General features: G+C 45.1%; 1 protein-coding gene across 1 annotated transcript; it reads left to right on the top strand.

The window, feature by feature from the left end:
* The first annotated feature begins 6,251 nt into the window (after nucleotides 1-6,251).
* On the top strand, nucleotides 6,252-14,852 carry LOC139066170 (zinc finger protein OZF-like). Its single transcript, XM_070548332.1, has 3 exons — nucleotides 6,252-6,574; nucleotides 13,329-13,450; nucleotides 13,556-14,852. The coding sequence occupies exons 1-3, from the start codon at nucleotides 6,565-6,567 to the stop codon at nucleotides 14,498-14,500; spliced, it is 1,077 nt and encodes a 358-aa protein (XP_070404433.1). The 5' UTR covers nucleotides 6,252-6,564; the 3' UTR covers nucleotides 14,501-14,852.
* The last annotated feature ends 1,739 nt before the right edge of the window (nucleotides 14,853-16,591 follow it).

The following is a 16,591-nucleotide window of genomic DNA, read 5'->3' as shown; positions in this document are numbered from 1 at the left end:
GTGCTTCCTGAACTCAGCCCTCCCTACCCTTGTGTAGTTTCCTCACTTTTGTGTCTGTCTAATATATGTTGTTCACCCTGTTTCACTCCCTCACTCCCCAATTCCAAGTTTAGCCCTTTTATCTATGTAAAACATTAAAATTTTGATTGTATTTTGTAGTTTTTTGTATCAGTTTTTACTGCTTTAGTTTTTGGTCGCCTAAAACCTTTAGCTTAATCAACGTTTTCACGTACTTAGGAATTCCTATCATTTAGTTCTCTACTCAATGTTTCATTGATATTCTGTTAGTTTTCTAGTTTTAGTCTTCAGTGTTTTATATCTAATTCTATTGTTCATTTTTGTATTTGTTTTGTTCATCTCGCTGTAAAGCATACTGAGTTGCCTTTGTTTGGGAACAGTGCTATATAAATAAAGCTGTCTTTTCTAGTCAAGTGTCGTTTTTTCACAGATTCCATCCTAAGTTTCAGTTCGAACTAGTGATGGATTCCAGTTGTCATTGGAACTAGTGTTTCCAAGACAAGTTAGCTGGAAATGACTCAATGAACTTGGAATTCCGAGGTGCAAGCTTGTAGCTTTCAGAGGACACTGACATCCCAACTTAAAAGATGGCTGAGCCCAGTGCTACCAGGAAGTTGTTGTCTTATTTTTTTCCCCATTTGTATGTTCTGTTTAAGTTTCTTTTTGCTATTTAACAGCACCGAGTAGTTGTTTATTGTTATCAATAGTTTTGTTGTTGAAAAATTCAACATTGCTGGGTTTTCACTCACGTGACTCGTGATGTCTGCAGCTGTGTGAAACTCAAATGGGGGACAGGAAGTGTTGTGCTCTTCAACAAAACATAGAGATACATCACAGTGCGATGGATGAAGGTGATTTCACTAAGGCTTTAAATGAGTTGGCACAAACACGATCGTGAAAAAATACCTCTTTTAGGTTATGACCCATATAGTTTTAAAACCGTCACCTTATCGTGGTGGAGGAGTTTGAGTGCCCTAATGATCCTAGGAGCTATGTTGTCTGGGGCACTTAGTGCCCCTGGTAGGGTCTCCCATGACAAATTGGTCTTAGGTGAAGGGTGAGACAAAGAACGGTTCGAAGGATCTTTCATGGCGGTGAAAACGAAGAGTCGGAGTACCCGGCCCGGAGGGTTACCGGGGTCCCACCCTGGAGCCAGGCCTGGGGTTGGGGCCCGTGAGCGAGCGCCTGGTGGCCGGGCTTTCGCCCATGGGGCCCGGCCGGGCCCAGCCCGAACCGGATACATGGGCTCGTCCAACTGTGGACCCACCACCCGCAGGAGGAACATGAAGGGTCCGGTGCAATGTGAATCGGGTGGCAGACCAAGGCGGGAGCCTTGGCGGTCCAATCCCCGGACAAGAAAACTAGTTTTTGGGACATGGAACGTCACCTCGCTGGCGGGGAAGGAGCCGGAGCTTGTGGCAGAGGTTGAGCGGTACCGGCTAGATATAGTCGGACTCACCTCGACACATTGCATTGGCTCTGGAACCCGAGACCTGGAGAGGGGTTGGACACTCTACTTTGCTGGAGTTGCTCCGGGTGAGAGGCGGAGGGCTGGGGTTGGCTTTTTGTTAGCCCCGAGACTCTCTGCCTGTGTGTTGGGGTTTACCCCGGGGGACAAGAGGGTAGCTTCCTTGCGCCTTCGGGTCGGGGAACGGGTCCTGACTGTTGTTTGTGCTTATGGGCCAAATATCAGTTCAGAGTACCCACCCTTTTTGGAGTCCCTGGGACGAGTGCTAGATAGTGCTCCATCAGGGGACTCCATTGTCCTGCTGGGGGACTTCAATGCTCACGTGGGCAATGACAGCTTGACCTGGAGGGGTGTGATTGGGAGGAACGGCCCACCTGATCAGAACTCGAGCGGTGTTTTGTTATTGGACTTCTGTGCAAGCCGCAGTTTGGCCATAACGAACACCATGTTCGAACATAAGGATGCCCACCGGTACACTTGGTACCAGGGCAGCCTAGGTCACAGGTCGATGATAGATTTTGTAGTCGTATCATCTGACCTGCGGCCGTATGTTTTGGACACCCGAGTGAAGAGAGGGGCGGAGCTGTCAACTGATCACCACCTGGTGGTGAGTTGGATCAGATGGCAAGGGAACATGCCGCGTAGACCTGGCAGACCCAAACGCATAGTGAGGGTCTGCTGGGAACGCCTGGCAGAAGAACCTGTCAAGACGGTCTTCAACTCCCACCTCCGGCAGAGCTTTGACCACGTCCCGAGAGCAGTGGGGGACATTGAGTCCGAGTGGGCCTTGTTCCACTCTGCGATTGTCGAGGCGGCTGTTGCTAGCTGTGGTCGTAAGGTGGCCGGTGCCAGTCGTGGTGGCAACCCCCGTACCCGCTGGTGGACACCAGAGGTTCGGGGAGCCGTCAGGCTGAAGAAGGAGGCCTACAGGGCGTGGCTGGTCTGTAGGTCTCCGGAGGCAGCAGACAGGTACCGGATAGCCAAGCGGGGTGCAGCAGTGGCAGTTGCCGAGGCAAAATCTCGGGCGTGGGAGGAGTTTGGTGAGGCCATGGAGAAAGACTATCGATCGGCTCCAAAGAGGTTCTGGCAAACCGTCCGGCGCCTCAGGAGAGGAAGGCAGCAACTCGCTCACACTGTTTACAGTGGGGAGGGGGAGCTGCTGACGTCAACTGAGGCTATAGTCGGACGGTGGAAGGAATACTTTGAGGAGCTCCTCAATCCCACCAATGCACATTCCGAGGAGGAACCAGAGCTGGGAGGCCTGGGGATGGACTGTCCGATCTCGGGGGCAGAAGTTGCTGAGGTAGTCAAACAACTACACAGCGGCGGAGCCCCGGGGGCGGATGAGGTTCGTCCTGGGTATCTCAAGGCTATGGATGTTGTAGGGCTGTCATGGTTGACACGTCTCTACAACATTGCGTGGTCATCGGGGGCAGTTCCTAGGGAGTGGCAGACCGGGGTGGTGGTCCCCATCTTTAAGAAGGGTGACCTGAGGGTGTGTTCCAACTATAGGGGGATCACACTCCTCAGCCTCCCTGGAAAGGTCTACGCCAAGGTACTGGAGAGGAGGGTCCGATCGATAGTTGAATCTCAGATAGAGGAGGAGCAATGTGGTTTTCGTCCTGGCCGTGGAACTGTGGACCAGCTCTATACCCTTGCAAGGGTGATGGAGGGGGCATGGGAGTTTGCCCAACCAATCCACATGTGCTTTGTGGATTTGGAGAAGGCTTATGACCGTGTCCCCAGGGGCACCCTGTGGGGGACGCTCCAGGAGTATGGGGTGGGTGGCTTTCTGTTGAGGGCCATTCAGTCCCTTTACCAGAGGAGCGTGAGTTTGGTCCGCATAGCCGGTAGTAAGTCGGACCTGTTCCCAGTGAGGGTTGGACTCCGCCAGGGCTGCCCTTTGTCACCGGTTCTGTTCATCACTTTTATGGACAGAATTTCTAGACGCAGCCGTGGTGTGGAGTGTGTCGAGTTTGGTGGCAGGAGAATCTCGTCTCTGCTTTTTGCGGATGATGTGGTCCTCCTAGCTTCATCCAGCTCTGACCTTCAGCTCTTGCTGGGTAGGTTCGCGGCCGAATGTGAAGCGGCTGGGATGAGGATCAGCACCTCCAAATCTGAGACCATGGTTCTCGACCGGAAAAGGGTGGCTTGCCACCTCCGGGTCGGGGGAGAGGTCGTACCTCAAGTGGAGGAGTTTAAGTATCTCGGGGTCTTGTTCACGAGTGAGGGTAGGAGGGATCGGGAGATCGACAGGCGGATTGGTTCGGCGTCTGCAGTGATGCGGACGCTGAGCCGATCTGTCGTGGGGAAGAGGGAGCTGAGCCAGAAAGCCAGGCTCTCGATTTACCGGTCGATCTACGTCCCAATCCTCACCTATGGTCATGAGCTTTGGGTAATGACCGAAAGAACGAGATCGCGGATACAAGCGGCCGAAATGAGTTTCCTCCGTAGGGTGGCCGGGCTCAGCCTTAGAGATAGGGTGAGGAGCTCGGACATTCGGGAGGGACTCGGAGTAGAACCGCTGCTCCTCCGGATCGAAAGGAGCCAGTTGAGGTGGTTTGGGCATCTGGTCAGGATGCCTCCTGGACGCCTCCCCGGGGAGGTGTTTCGGGCATGTCCTGCCGGCAGAAGGCCCCCGGGTCGACCCAGGACACGTTGGAGAAGTTACATCTCCAATCTGGTCCGGGAACGCCTTGGGGTCCTGCCGGAGGAGCTGGTGGACAAGGCCGGGGAGAGGACGGCCTGGAGCTCCCTAGTTGGGATGCTGCCCCCGCGACCCGGACCCGGATAAGCGGAGGAAGACGACGACGACGATAGTTTTAAAAGTCAGACTTTCCATACACTGGAGGATTCACCCAGCGCTGAAGCGATCAGCAACAAACTACCTGCTGCCTTCCTCATAGTACTGCAAACCAAACGAAAGCCTGGAAGCCTACAGACATTTTATTTAAGGTTGCTTAAACTTTTAGTGATCCGGAGAAGCTATAAATGACGATAGTCTTGTTTTTGCTTGGATTGGTAGTGAGTCGTTGCATTTTTTCATTTACTCATGATAATAATGCTATTGCTAACGCTAATGAACAATATGTGCCAGGATCTACTCGTAACTAACCTTTTATTCTTTTTAAATCCAAATTTCTGGTTGGATGGGTTGATTTTAAAATGTATAAACGCCACGTTACAACACTTAAGCTAACTGCTAAAACATCAACTCTTGGAAAGGGCTGAAGCGGTCAGCTAAACAAGCTCTTGCTGCATGTCTTATATTACACTGCAAACCAAAGAAAAGCCTTTTACAAGCCTGGAAGCCTACAGTGAATTATGTTTTAGTTCGGTAGTGAGGTGTGCTATTTTAATTCATTAGCTCATGATAATATTGCTATCGCTAATGCTAATGATCAGTATGGGAACTACTTGTAACTAACTTTGTATGTCTTATTAAATCCAAATTTCTGGTAGTGTGGCAAGGTGGAGGAACGAGGGCCCGGGCGGGATTCGACTCCCAGACTCCCGGGTGAGAGTCATGCACGCTAACCAGTCAGGCAAAGGGATATCCCCTTGGCCAAGTACCCAGGGCACATGATCAATTGGGATACAGTGACACTCATCCTGTTGCAGTAGGTTTGTTTGATTTCAATAAAGTATAAATGCTCCATTACAGCACTAAGCTAACTGCTAACAACATTAGCACTCTGAAAGCTATTTGCAGTGAGGACACGTGTTAACAGTATAAAACTGCTAACCTGTCGTTTCTATGGCTGTTTCTAAGAAAATGTTTAATAAAACACAGTAATCTCTTACCTGTTAGAAAGTGATCGCTGTAAACTCTAGCATCGTCCATTTCAGCTCCTGTTTTAAGCCGTAGATCACTGATTAATTAATTAGTTTGCTCGTTACTGAAAGAAATATTTTTTATTAACGCGGTTATTTTAAACGGAGTTATTCCCGTTGTGTCTACAGCATGCGGTGACAGCGAGAACACTGAGGGTCTCCGCCCACCCGGCCAATCATCATCGTGTTTGTAAGTGCGTTACCGACACCTCTCTCTCCCTGGCTGCAGCTGAAGTGTGGCGGTCAGAAAGCCTCACGCTGTTGCTCAACGTTCGACAAGCACATAGTAACGCACAACCTTCCGTCCCCAGTAACGGTAACGGCGTTGTAACGGCGGGAAAAGTAATTAATTAGATTATTCCGTTACCTATAAAAGAACGCCGTTAGAAACGCCGTTATACTTAAACGGCGTTACTCCCAACACTGTATATACATATATATATATATATATATATATATATATATATATATATATATATATATATATATATATATATATATATATATATATATATGTGTGTGTGTGTGTGGATGACTGAGACCTTCGGTGTTGAGGTTTCCCTCGTTCTACAACTAGATGCTGCTCCTACGTATGGTCTGAAGTTTGCTTATATTGATTAACATTTCCACGCACAGGTACTAAATGATAAATGATTAATGACCCGCACTGGTATAGCGCCTCTCCAAGTAAGGACTCCAAAGCGCTTTACACTACAGTGTATCATTCATCCATTCACACACACATTCACACACTGATGGTGATGAGCTACGATGTAGCCACAGCTGCCCTGGGGTAGTATTATTTAATCTTATATATATATATATATATATAAGATTAAATAAAAATAAAGTGTAAAACTAACTTGTCTTTACTTTAAGTAATTGTTTGAGGAAGATATTACATGTTATGTGTTTTATTAGTCCCATTCTGTGCACACAGGTGTGTTTTATTCTGCTCCAGCAGGTGGCGGTAGTGCACCTTTACGCTGGTCACCGACCACCAGAAGAAGCAGAAACCGGAAGCTGCTAGCAGAGCTAGCTTGTTGTTGTTCTGGTGTGTGAGGAGAATATTTGAGGCTCTGCAGTAAAAATGTCTTCACTTCAGTCTCTGGGAGAGTTGATCAGCTAAAGCGACTAACTGCTGCTGCTGCAGAAATTGCAATGAAAACCTGCTACCACTTCAGGATCATCCATCAGCAGGGACTGATTCATCGTGTGTTCTTCACCACCTGGACCTGGACAGCATGGACACAGGTACTGGTGGATGAATGAATATATTATCACTGCATGGTGGGACATTACAGTACCTCTCCCATGAGGGGTTATCATTAAAAAATGTCCGTGTTGTGTTTTAGTCTGCTGCAGCAGCTCGGTCCAAACCTCTCTGGTTCTTTCTTCACAGAGGAGAGAAGCTCCAGAGCTTTTGAGCTATTGAACTAACTTTAATTTTAACACAGCAGGACTTCAAGACGAGGAGGCAGTGATTGAATTTTATCTTTGTTTACTAAAATGATCAAACAAATGGTAAAAGACAACTCAGTTGAAACTAAATAAAAACCTGAAATAAAAAACCTTTTTTGACATGTCAGCAGGTTTCTCCTCACAATGTGATGAAAAGAGAGCTGAGGTGGAATGATTTTACCAATTGGGAGCATATATATAGTAAAAAGAATTGGTCCAAGCACTGAACCCTGTGGTACTCCGCAAGTAACCCTGGAGTATGAAGACGATTTGTCATGTACATTTACAAAATGAATTCTGTCAGACAGGTAGGATTTAAACCAGCCTAACACTGTTCCTTTGATCCCTACAACATGTTCAAGTCTTTCTAAAAGAACATTGTGATCTACTGTGTCAAAGGCAGCACTGAGATCTAACAAGACTAGAACAGACACAAGATTCTTATCTGAGGCCATGAGAATATCATTTGTAACTCTCACTAATGCAGTTTCAGTGCTGTGATATTCTCTAAAACCAGACTGAAATTCCTCAAACAGATCATTAGTGTTTAAATGCTGACATACTTGGATGGCCACTATTTTCTCCAGGACTTTGGATAAAAATGGAAGGTTAGATATTGGTCTATAATTCATTGGGTCATCTGGATCCAGAGAAGGCTTCTTAAGTAAAGGTTTGATTACAGCAACCTTAAAATCTTGTGGTACATATCCATTTACTAAGGATAGATTGATTATATCTAGAATGGGGGCAGTAACCAAAGGAAATGCATCTTTAAATAATTTGGTTGGGATTGGATCCAAAATGCAAGTTGAAGGTTTAGATGAAGCTAATATTTTTGATAACTCTCTGGGGTGGACATTAACTTCAAAACCAACCGGCCAGCCGGGCTGGTAACTCTGAATATTTACCGGCCCCGCCAAGAATCTACCGGCCCCGCTGGTCAGCTGCCAAAACGAGTCAAAATAACAACTGAACCGTTTTAAATGTAATAAACCTTTATTTTGTACACATTCACAAACATAATAACGTATTCAAGTTTGAATTTGTTTGTTCCCTCAACAAAACTCAATTTTGTCTTTACATACTTCCGGCATACAACGCAGTACATCACCAACGCCGCTTTGCTGTACTCGAGCCATTGGCTGTGTTCGAGATAAGCCAGTTCTGTGCAGATTAGACCAGCGGCTATCGGCGAGCAGTGCATGCTGGTTAGATTTGTGTCCGACTTGACGCCGACTTGCTCTGACGTCATGCATACGTAGGCAACAATAACCTTGTGAGATCAAGGCGGCCGCAGATTTTGGAACAAGGCGCTGCAGTTTCTCTCCCTCGGCTGCAAAACCTAGAGGATGACGGGAAACGCCTGGCTCTCACCTGATCTAAGATCTGATTGGTTCATATTTTGATCCAAACATCCGGTGGTAGAACATGAAATGTTAGTTGGTCACATGTATTCTGTAAATCATGTAACGTTGATGATGACAACTATATAAGCCATAAAGAGAAATGTGTTTTGTTTTCTTTTGGCACGTTTCCTATGAGCACACTGAAGCTACAGCTGATGACCTTTACTTATTATTATTAATGTCTTCATATAGAATATATGATATCCACAAGCACGTGAGGATGTGTTTCAGCTGCTAAAAGGCACCAGAATTAAAATTGAAAATTGAACAAGTGTAAACGCTAACGCGATATCTTCAGCCATCGTCACCCGTGAGCTACACACGTAGGGAAATCTGTCCGACTTAAACGCCAGCTTTCAGCCACTCCCCCTGCTGCTTCCGTCTGCTCTCGTCTGCTTTCCAGGCGAGGCGCTGCTCAACTCGAACACGGCCATTCTCTGCGCCTCCCACCTTCTTTAAACCGCCATGAATCATTCCACCTACGCACACTCTTCTCTGCTTCATACCGTTTCGAACTGTCTCGCTTCTCCTCACCAGTTTTAAAGCGTTTTGCCGGAGATTTCATCAAGAAATCCCATCCCTGTGGTGACGCCATCTTCCTGCGTGCTCGTGTGTTTCTAGCGTGGTTCCACTTCGTCTTTAATAGTGAACTTATAGTTCACGTAACTATAACTAGAATCGTGCAGTACGTGGCTAGAGGCGCGCAGGTTTTACACGCGCGAAACGAAAACGGCGGCTTCCTACAGGGCGGGGCCATGATGTAGGTGAAAGCCGGTGTGTAATTGACAAACAAGGCTTGGGCGCCACCCGGGCGGTAAGTCGTCAAGTATTTACCGCCCGACGAGAAAATTTAGCGCCATTGGCGCTCGGGCGCTTTAAAGGTCCACCCCTGATTTAAGAATCGTGTTTTATTCCTAAACGGGACAATCAGCTGAAACTGTTGAGGGAAATTTGTTGAAACTAAATCACCGGAGATGTCCAGACTTTGGAAGCCTGTTAATTGTGTAAATAAGCGAAGGGCTTTTAATTTGCTTTAATGACATATTTACGCAGATAGGACTTTACAGTCGTCCACAATATTTTATTGTTTGAATAATGGTAAGCATTCAAACTATTGTTTTCCCTTTTTTTCTTTATTCTTCTTCCTTATTCTGCTTCCGTACACTTTTTGAACCTCTTCTTCTCCTTCAAATTTTGAGCTATTTCAACAATTTTATATCAAAACGTTCAGCTCGTTAAGCTTTTTCCAGCTATTACTTTTGGCGTTGATATCTTTCAAATTTTTCGAGTTATGAAGCTTTTTCTGCGAAAAATTTCCCATTGAAATGAATGGGATTGGTCAATTTTCAGCAAATTCCTCTCACTTTTTTGACCTCAAACTCTATTGGGTTCCTTTTAACTCAGAGACTTCATTCAAAGTTTAACAAACTCCCAAGACTTTCCTGTTTAACATATTAAAGAGGCTTTTTGATATCTTTTACGGTTTTTCTAAAATCTCAGGTAGAAGTTGAGGTACGACTTGAAATTTTCAGAAAAATTCACAAAAGTTATAATGGGGAAAAATAGGAGCAGTGACCCTCCCTTGCTCCATTTCCGGCGTTGTCCCGAGAGAACCGTAGGTCCGACTGAAATGGGACACACGCTGGCTTACAGCTAACGAATATAGCTTCGTTTTGAGCTATAAGTCATGACTGTGCTCCAAAAATTGTGGTCGTACGGTTCATTTGTTTGAGAAAATTCAATTAAAAAAATGTCTCTGCCCACTCTAACTTGAGAATTCCGCACTGTAAGTTTTGAACTTCACATCTTCTGTGAACAACTCTTTACTACCCCCACACCGTTTGGATTACCAAAACAAATTATAACTCAGAAAGTAGGAATTTTTGTCAGCTTTTCAGAATGGGTTTCATTTTCTCTGTAAGTGTTACCGTTCTTTCGCTACAAGCCTCAGAAGGAGGAGAGACCCTGATTCTGTCTCATTGAAGCCCATGTTAAAGGAACAGAGATTTTCTCCTCAGATCGCCTTCAGACAGCTAAAAGTTTCTCGTCATAGCTTCTAGACAATTCGTGATGGGAAAAATAAAAATCGGCACAGATGATCATCAAAGACTTCTGCTACTCACGCTTTTTGAATTTTTCAAATCGGTGCAGTACTTTTCGAATGGTGATGAGAAGTTTGACAGGTCCAATTTCACTTCTGAAGGACAGATTTAAAGGCTTCTCTCATTAACAGGAGCAGCACCGGCGCTCTGCGCACGCACACCACGCATAGCGCGTAGGGCACCACGCCGGGGAAGGGGCACCAAACGCAAGCTTATGAAAAAATAATATATATATGATAAAGACAGATTTCAATTAGAAGATGTGCAAAGCAAGTTAACAGCATGTTTACAGAGAGAAAACGATACAAAAGGGAAAGGAGATGGACCGTGTCCACTTTTCACTCTGTCCGGGACATCCGGACTGCGGGTTCTTTTATTGATAAAAATGTCCGACTCTTCATCCAGGAGCAGGGATCGAATTATGGCGGAGCTGTAAATCCTACACATCCAGGGGAGCCGGAAGAAAGTTTTCTACCTATATTACTTCATTTATGGACTCTTTTGAGCAGAGAGCACAGACAGCTGCACAGCACTGATCGTTGTTGCGTAGCGCTCCAGGCTGCTGCGTCCAGCGCACGGTCCATTCTCAAAGTGGCGCAACCAAAAAACTACAACACACGGTCGTGCATGTCCGCACATGTTCTCTATTTTCTGTCTTATTTGTGCCTGAAGCGCTCTGCTACTGCGGAGCTCATCACCTGCACTGCGGAGATTTCACCTCACTGACGCAGCATCAAATCGCGCACTCCGCTTTGCGGTCAGGAGATCCCTTTGATCTGCTCAAAAGTAACTGATGAGGTGAAAAAGTAAGAATCCAGGCAGCAGATTTTCTGGAGACTTTAGAGGAGATGCAGGAAGAAGAGAGACACAGGACAGGAAAATAGTTCAATAAAAACAAGAAAACAAAACAAAGCGTTGAAAAGTAAAATGTAGGTAGATTTATCTCCACTATGTGTTTCTACCTGTATAAAACAATAAGTTACAACCATGTCATATTTATACATTTGATACAATTCAGATCACCTTCAAAACTCAGTCACACACCCAGGGCCGTTTCAAGACATTTTGGGGGCCAAGGCAAAATGACCCCCACCCCTCGCCACACACACACACACACACACACATACACACACATTAAATATCATACAAGAGAATTAAAGAGAATTTAAGGTGAAGCGCTTGCACATACTGTGTTATTGTGTTGTTTTTTTCTGTGTGTAGAAACAAGTTCAATTTGATTGACCGTCAGAAGGTGGGAAAGTGCCCCGCTCCCACCCAGCCCCCTGATTGGTTGAGAGAGGTCAATCATCTTCTGGCTAAATGGCATTACACACCCACACATGTGAGACATCAAATCGATCGGCTAGGCCTAAGGAATCCATCCATCCATCCAACCAACACACCAAACAACCATCCATCCATCCATCCAACCAACACACCAAACAACCATCCATCCATCCATCCAACCAACCAACCAAGCAGCTCTATACACTTAAAACTCTATACACTTAAAACTAGCAGCATAGCTGACATTTTAACACTAGTCAGAAGGCAGGAACTGCCCCCTCCTCCTTCATTGCTCTCTCATTGGCTGAGTTTTCAATCGTCTTCTGCCTAAAAGGAAATGTGCACCCACACGTATGGTACATCAACTCAACCTGCTTGGTCCCAGGAGTCTTGTATCAACTTGATATTGTGCTCTGCGTTACCATGGCAACGTGCTTAGCAACAACATTTAACAATATTTTAGACACAACTGTATCAGCATACTTTAATATAAAAATGTTACTCAAAGTTTAAATGAGTCATGTGTTATTGTACATAGCTTTATTAATGCAGACTTCTGTCATCTGTTACCATGGCAACACAAGGAACTACAAATCACTTTAACCAAGTCTCATAGGAATGAATATAAAAAGCAGAATATTGAGCCATTAACAGACTCCTGTTTTTGAACTGTTTGTACTTAAAACTAGAAATAAGTTCAATTTGATTGACCGTCAGAAGGTGGGAAAGTGCCCCGCTCCCTCCCATCTCCCTTATTGGTTGAGAGAGGTCAATCATCTTCTGGCTAGATGGAATTACACACCCACGCATGTGAGACATCAAATTGATCAGCTTGGCCTAAGGAATCCATCCATCTACATATAAATCCATACATGCTTCTATCTATCCATCCATCCATCCATCCAATAAACCATCTAACATCCATCCAACAATCCATCCGTTATTTCATTCATCCAACCCTTCATCCATCCCATATCAAATCTGAACATATGTTCATCTATCAGTTTCAGATATCAGCAAATATTTCTAAATTCACAGTCCAGCCAATTGTAAAAATGTACCCATTAAACTATTCTCATTCAAATGCCAGCTGTGTGTCACAAAGCGTGTCACTGAGAGTTTAAAACAAAAATTATTGGTGTATTCACCTTTAATACTAGTTATTAAAATGCAGCAGTTGCTGGATTGGTGCAGTTCAAAGTGGAGTGCGTGTAATAAAACAATATTAACATAAAGGTGAGACGTGGGATGCACATTTGCAAACTGTTGTAATTCCTTCACCCTTCACCTGATTTGGATGTAAATACCCACAAATAAAAGCCGACAGTTTGCAGTTAAAGCACATCTTGTTCCTTTCATTTGATATCCATTGTGGTTGTGTATAGAGCCAAAAATGTTGAATATTGTGTCGATGTCCCAGTATTTATAGACCTGACTGTATTTACAGTAGAATACGTTTGCTGAAAGATTTGTGTAATAATCAGATTTTATTTTACTTCCACAAAATGCAAATTTTACATGAGATATTACGAGAACCGGGGAAGGCTTGCCATCAAATTAGAAATCCGTCCCTTGTTAAGTACAAGTCAGGCTGGGCAGCTCACTGGCTGCTTCCAGGCCAGCGACTTTCAAGAGCTACCGGTAGCTCGCGACCAACATGTTGGAGACCTCTGCAATAACACAACTGTCATGTGTGTGAATTTAAAGTTACAGCAGTCGGTATTTCACGTTATGTGTTTCTGTTTCCTACAGGTGTTCAACAGACGGTGCAGGTTAAAGAAGATCCTGAAGAACAGAGTGCTGATGTGGAACAGCAGGGCCCAGAACATCTCCACATAAAGGAGGAAAAGGAGGAACTCTGGACCAGTCTTAAGGTAGAGCATCTCCATTTGAAGGAGGAGACTGATTCTGCCTGGTTTCAATTCAGTGTTGTTTCTATAAAGAGTGAGGATGATGAAGAGAAACGTCTGTTTTCACAGCTTCATCAGCAGCAAATAGAAGACCGAGATGTTCCAACCAGCAGCTCATCTGACCAGATGACAGCGGAAATTTGTGGAGTATCAGGAACTAGCAGGAACCCAGATCTGAACCCTCATGAACAAACATCTGATTCTTCAGAGACTGAAGTTAGTGGAGATGATGATATGAATCTAGACTCTGGGATGTCAGACTCTGGGTCTGAAACTGGATACGAAGACCATGACTGGAATGAGAAAAGGTTTTCTGAGTCAGATGTTAAGACAGTCAACATATCTTCTAGCTGTCTTGAGTGCGGTGATCGATTTCATGATAAGCAGTCTCTCCAGAAACACATGAGAGTAACCAGTCATTCAGTAACCAGGTCTTCCAGCTTTTTGGTTAATAAGAAATCAGTTAGATTTAAGCAACCTGTAGATTCAAACAGGGAAGTCCAGAAAGAACAAAAATCATTTAGTTGTGACTGTGGAAAAATATTTAGGAGAAAATCAAGTTTTAACAGACACCACAGAATCCACACAGGACAAAAACCTTTTGCCTGTGAGCTCTGTGGAAATGGATTTACCCGTAAGTCAAACTTAAACTGTCACATGAGAGTCCACACTGGACAGAAACCTTTTATCTGTGAGCTCTGTAGAAAAAGATTTAAAAATAAGTCAAATTTAAACAGTCACATGAGAGTCCACACAGGACAGAAACCTTTTTTCTGTGAGCTCTGTGAAAAAAGATTTATCCAAAAGTCGCATTTAAACACTCACATGGGAGTCCACACAGGACAGAAACCTTTTATCTGTGAGCTCTGTGAAAAAAGATTTACCCAAAAGTCGCATTTAAACACTCACATGAGAGTCCACACAGGACATAAACCATTTGCTTGTGAATTCTGTGGAGAAAGATATGGACAAAAGACATTTTTATTCAAGCACATGAGTGTCCACACAGGATAGAAACCTTCTGTTAATGAGCTTTGTGGAAAAATTAAAAGTGACAGTGTGTACGTTCCCTGGCAATAGTGGGCAGTACAAACCTAAATGATTGCAAGCAAGCAGTATGTTTGTGTTCAAGTAAGACTTGACCAATGTATGGCTATTAGGGTCAAAAGCCTTTGCACTTTTCAAACATGTACTTCGTCTAATCTCTGCTGCGGGGGTGGGGGTTGGGTGTTTATGCTCCCGACTGACCCATGTTCAGTTGTGTCAAGTATTTTAGACTTCTGTGTTTTTACACTGCTTTTAACTCATTCACTGCCAGCCGTTTCCTGGTCAGAAAAGCCCTTCGCTGCCAGCGTTTTCACTGTATTTTTAAGAGTCACTGAACATTGCGCGCTAGCATGATGCCAACACCAAAACTAACAAAACAAAGAGTAGTCTCACCTCTAAAATTAGGAAGAATCTGTGCGATTCACACATTATACGTTTTTTCATAATCCATTGTTGAGTTGTGATCGGCAGAAGCTTTTCCGGTTCGAGCCTCACTTTTTTTACAGCAACGGCCCAAAACAATCTGCTTACACATGGATTTTCTGCTTCCTGATCACAAGATGTGTGTCGTACGCAGATGAAGATCGGCTTTAGAGCTGGGATGTTTGTTCTCACATTGGGGGACTCGTTTCAACGCCCACACAGTAAGAAAATATGCAAATGACGACTTTAGTGGACTCTCACGTGATGGTTTAAAGTCGTCATTGGCAGTTAATGAGTTAAGTGTTATGGTGGTAGGGTTAGGGTCAGGGTTGAGGTTACAGTCAGAGTGACTTCTTACTTGGCTTCCAGCAACAAAATGTGGTTTAATATAACATTTAGTTGACTTAAAAGTGCCTCTAAAAGCACAACTTCTCTTAATAAACGCAATGTTTGGGATCCTTAGCATAAAAATGTTTTTAGCAAAAGGTGTGTCTAAAATTATATAATATTTTATAAGTCTCTTTTCTTATATACACAGATTCCATCCTTTGCTTCAGTTTTCACCAAAAACAATAAAATATAGACCCATTGCATATTATTGTTTACATCCAGGTAACTGAGCACATCCACACTAGCTGGAGGGCTAGAACCCCGTCTCCAGCCGTTACCCAGAGCTGTATCTCCATGATTTAAGTTAACAAAATAAAACCTAGGCATTTACATATGACTACTTTAGATTATTTAACACATCTTGGTGTAGATGAACAAAAAATAAAATAAACATCTTTATGCTAATGATCGTCTCGTCTCTCGTCGTCTCGTCTTCCTCCGCTTATCCGGGTCCGGGTCGCGGGGGCAGCATCCCAACTAGGGAGCTCCAGGCCGTCCTCTCCCCGGCCTTGTCCACCAGCTCCTCCGGCAGGACCCCAAGGTATTCCCGGACCAGATTGGAGATGTAACTTCTCCAACGTGTCCTGGGTCGACCCGGGGGCCTTCTGCCGGCAGGACATGCCCGAAACACCTCCCCAGGGAGGCGTCCAGGAGGCATCCTGACCAGATGCCCAAACCACCTCAACTGGCTCCTTTCGATCCGGAGGAGCAGCGGTTCTACTCCGAGTCCTTCCCGAATGTCCGAGCTCCTCACCCTATCTCTAAGGCTGAGCCCGGCCACCCTACGGAGGAAACTCATTTCGGCCGCTTGTATCCGCGATCTCGTTCTTTCGGTCATTACCCAAAGCTCATGACCATAGGTGAGGATTGGGACGTAGATCGACCGGTAAATCGAGAGCCTGGCTTTCTGGCTCAGCTCCCTCTTCCCCACGACAGATCGGCTCAGCGTCCGCATCACTGCAGACGCCGAACCAATCCGCCTGTCGATCTCCCGATCCCTCCTACCCTCACTCGTGAACAAGACCCCGAGATACTTAAACTCCTCCACTTGAGGTAGGACCTCTCCCCCGACCCGGAGGTGGCAAGCCACCCTTTTCCGGTCGAGAACCATGGTCTCAGATTTGGAGGTGCTGATCCTCATCCCAGCCGCTTCACATTCGGCCGCGAACCTACCCAGCAAGAGCTGAAGGTCAGAGCTGGATGAAGCTAGGAGGACCACATCATCCGCAAAAAGCAGAGACGAGA

Source organism: Nothobranchius furzeri, chromosome 2, assembly GCF_043380555.1.
Source record: "Nothobranchius furzeri strain GRZ-AD chromosome 2, NfurGRZ-RIMD1, whole genome shotgun sequence".
NCBI classification, from domain to species: domain Eukaryota; kingdom Metazoa; phylum Chordata; class Actinopteri; order Cyprinodontiformes; family Nothobranchiidae; genus Nothobranchius; species Nothobranchius furzeri.
This window is presented reverse-complemented; position numbering and strand designations above follow the sequence as displayed.

Excerpts from the sequence above, each read along its gene's own strand:
- LOC139066170 (XM_070548332.1), top strand. Across the intron at positions 13,451-13,555 it reads AACTCTGGACCAGTCTTAAG|CTTCATCAGCAGCAAATAGA; the intron begins GTAGAGCATCTC and ends CTGTTTTCACAG.